Raw genomic sequence first — 2,715 nt, 5'->3', positions numbered from 1 at the left:
CCGAGGCGCAGCAATGAGAATTCGACCTCCCAGGGGACGAGGAGGAATGTAGATGGCCGGTGGTAGTCCAGCGTTGCATCTCCTGGCTGGCTCAGCCGTAAAGCTGTACGGCTCCTGCCATCCAGCCGTCCGGGATCCCCTATCCTGGAGCAACTGCTGCTTACTGAGATGAGTAAAGGTTGGGCATCCCACCTGGATTATAAAGGTGTTGTAGAAAGCGGGCAAGAGTGGGTGGAAGGTGGATACCGAGGAGTGCAGGGCCCTATATCAGTCGAATGGACGTTGAGGGCGTTAAGAGAGTCCAAGGGACATGCATGCAATGATGTCCTGGATAGTTCACGATGGTGAAAAGAGGAAACCAGCATCGTTGGGTACATTGGGTATTATACATGTAGTACATTTGGAGTTGGCGCAATGGACAGCGATGGAGAAAGACGTAATCAATTAGGGAAGAGGGACGGGTGCGCGAGTTGAGGGGGATGCCTGATTAGGAAACGCGTAACTCCACAACCCTGCCGGTGGAAAATAGGACTGGATCCGGGGATTTTGACCCCATAATTTTTTCATTATGGATTGATAGCAGATGGTAAGCCATGTTCGCACCGACCCGGAGCGGAGGGGAGGGAAGGGCGGCGATTACGGTGCATGCTCAATCCCCCATTAAATAACAGAGACGTGAGACAGTACCCCCAATTAGCATTACCTGGAAAATAAGGCAATATTCCAGGAGGTTTGGGTTGGATGCTTTCTTAATTTCACATGAACCAACTCGGGCCGAACCCGAATGTCTCCCAACACCTCGACATCAGTTCACATGATTTCTGGTGCTGTCTGCAAGCAGTATCGATTAATAGTGTATTAATTGACTGTATGTGAGCATCTCCTGTATTGATGTTCGAAACATGTGAGATCTAGCGGCGCTGACAACCGTTAGCAACGTGTTAACCGACAGGGCATAAAGCCAGGACCCATACACAGCGAAGCACGAGCTATAACTGTAATCCTGATTTAAATAGGTTCAAAGCAGAGAGTAGGCCTTGGCTTCTGTTTACAGACCCATAGATTTTGGTCTTATGTCAGACATCGAGACATGTGATTTTTACCGGCACTGCCCAAAGCTACTAAGATATCAGAGTGAAATAAGTTTCATCAAGATCATTAATTTTAAATGCAAGGAACTGCTTAATTTCTGCAATATCATGGTGGGCGTCGTACATCATTTTGCGGCTGCACGAGTGCATCTATCGATAAGGGAAAATGTTTCGCAGCAAGCAATTATAAATATCCGCTGCTTCTGTAACAATATGAAGCGCGGTGCATTGCTTTTACTTTTCGCCGTGGCTAGGACCGTGTGAGTGCATAAAATTGGGTATCGAATCCAAAAGATTAACATGACAGGCAAATACAAGGGGATAGGCATATATGCACTGATATTCAGCACTGGGGACAGATTCCGTCATTCTCGATCGCTCCGATTACCACTTCACCAGTTGGTTGATGCGTTCGTCAGTTACTAGGCTGCAGTTAGTCGCGCAAACCCAGAATATGTGATCCTTGCTTTCAGTAATCTTACAGCTAATATAACTTTCTCAATACTGATGACGCAACTTTACAGTGCCGTTGATTTCAGGACGGCTCCTCACGACCTCCCATGTCGCAGGGTCGCCGATGCCCAACAGTCTGGAGCGATCCCCACCTTTCCCTATTTCAACTGTGCAAGATGGATCTCATCTTATCGCATCTCGCCAAATTTCAAGGCGTATGGCGGCGGCACGTACTGCTTCACTTTGACCGTGAAATCCCCTCCTGGATGCACTTCCTACTGCTGCACGAAGTCGGACGTCAAGAAAATAGAGGTACACAAAATACTCAAATTATCAAGGCTTCTAAATATCCGAGCTACCCATGCAATATCCAGTCCCACTCCCCCTTCCCCTTCCCCTGAAGGGCATTTCGTTTTGGGTCTGGGGCTCGCTGTAATAACTACCTAACACCCCCCCCCATACCCCCAAACCCTATAATACTCCTCCAGCTTGGCGCCTTGACCCCAAAGATCTCAGAAAACACGCTCATCCCACAAAATCCCAAATCCTCTTTTCCCCCACCAAATCACCAACACGACGCTGGGCGGGCCCCAACCCCCTCCCCAGCAACCCCACAACAACAACAAAACAAGCCCCAACCGCCCCAACAATCCCCTCTCGCCCAATCCGCTCTCTCTCTCTCTCCAAAAATGCCGCAAAAGTTCAACGTCCGCAGGGAATGCAACGTCCTCGGCGCAGTGATTAAGTCCACCGTCAACGGCGCACCGACCAGGATCGGTCCCGCCTTCGAGTACCCGCCCGCTGGTCCCCCCGGCAGCGCCATCCTCCGCCTCACACAGCTGGGGCTGGGGCCCGGTGACGATGGCGCCCAGGTGTGTCTAACCTTGGCAGCCAATGCCCTGGGCCGCGGCTGCAGTACCCTTGAGGAGCTCTGTGTCCCCCCCCCTGGGAGGCCAGGGAGCACCTGCTCGGTAGCGCTGTTCGACTCCCAGCTAGACTGCTGCCCAATATCGACTGTAAGCGCGCCAATCCCACAGACGCCACCGCTGCTGGCTGGGCGGGACGGGCCGTTGCAGCCACCGCCGTCGGCACCACCCTCGCCGCCCCCTCCTTCTCCCCCACCTCCCTTGCCACCTCTGCCCTTGCCGCCGCCGCCGCCGCCTCCTCCCTC

The 2,715-nt window shown here is 52.4% G+C and overlaps 1 protein-coding gene across 1 annotated transcript in view; it reads left to right on the top strand.

Moving 5' to 3' along the window:
- Window positions 1-1,598: 1,598 nt before the first annotated feature.
- Window positions 1,599-2,715, top strand: part of phV15 (extracellular matrix glycoprotein pherophorin-V15) — a gene marked incomplete at its 5' end in the record, with an annotated part of 5,252 nt that continues 4,135 nt past the window's right edge. The window contains 2 exons of the mRNA XM_002949684.1: window positions 1,599-1,856; window positions 2,246-2,613. Of these exons, the coding sequence (XP_002949730.1) occupies window positions 1,599-1,856; window positions 2,246-2,613 (626 nt within the window). The remainder of the gene's footprint in view (window positions 1,857-2,245; window positions 2,614-2,715) is intronic.

The sequence above is a fragment of the Volvox carteri genome (assembly GCF_000143455.1).
Source record: "Volvox carteri f. nagariensis unplaced genomic scaffold VOLCAscaffold_15, whole genome shotgun sequence".
Taxonomy (NCBI): Eukaryota; Viridiplantae; Chlorophyta; class Chlorophyceae; order Chlamydomonadales; family Volvocaceae; genus Volvox; species Volvox carteri.
This window is presented reverse-complemented; position numbering and strand designations above follow the sequence as displayed.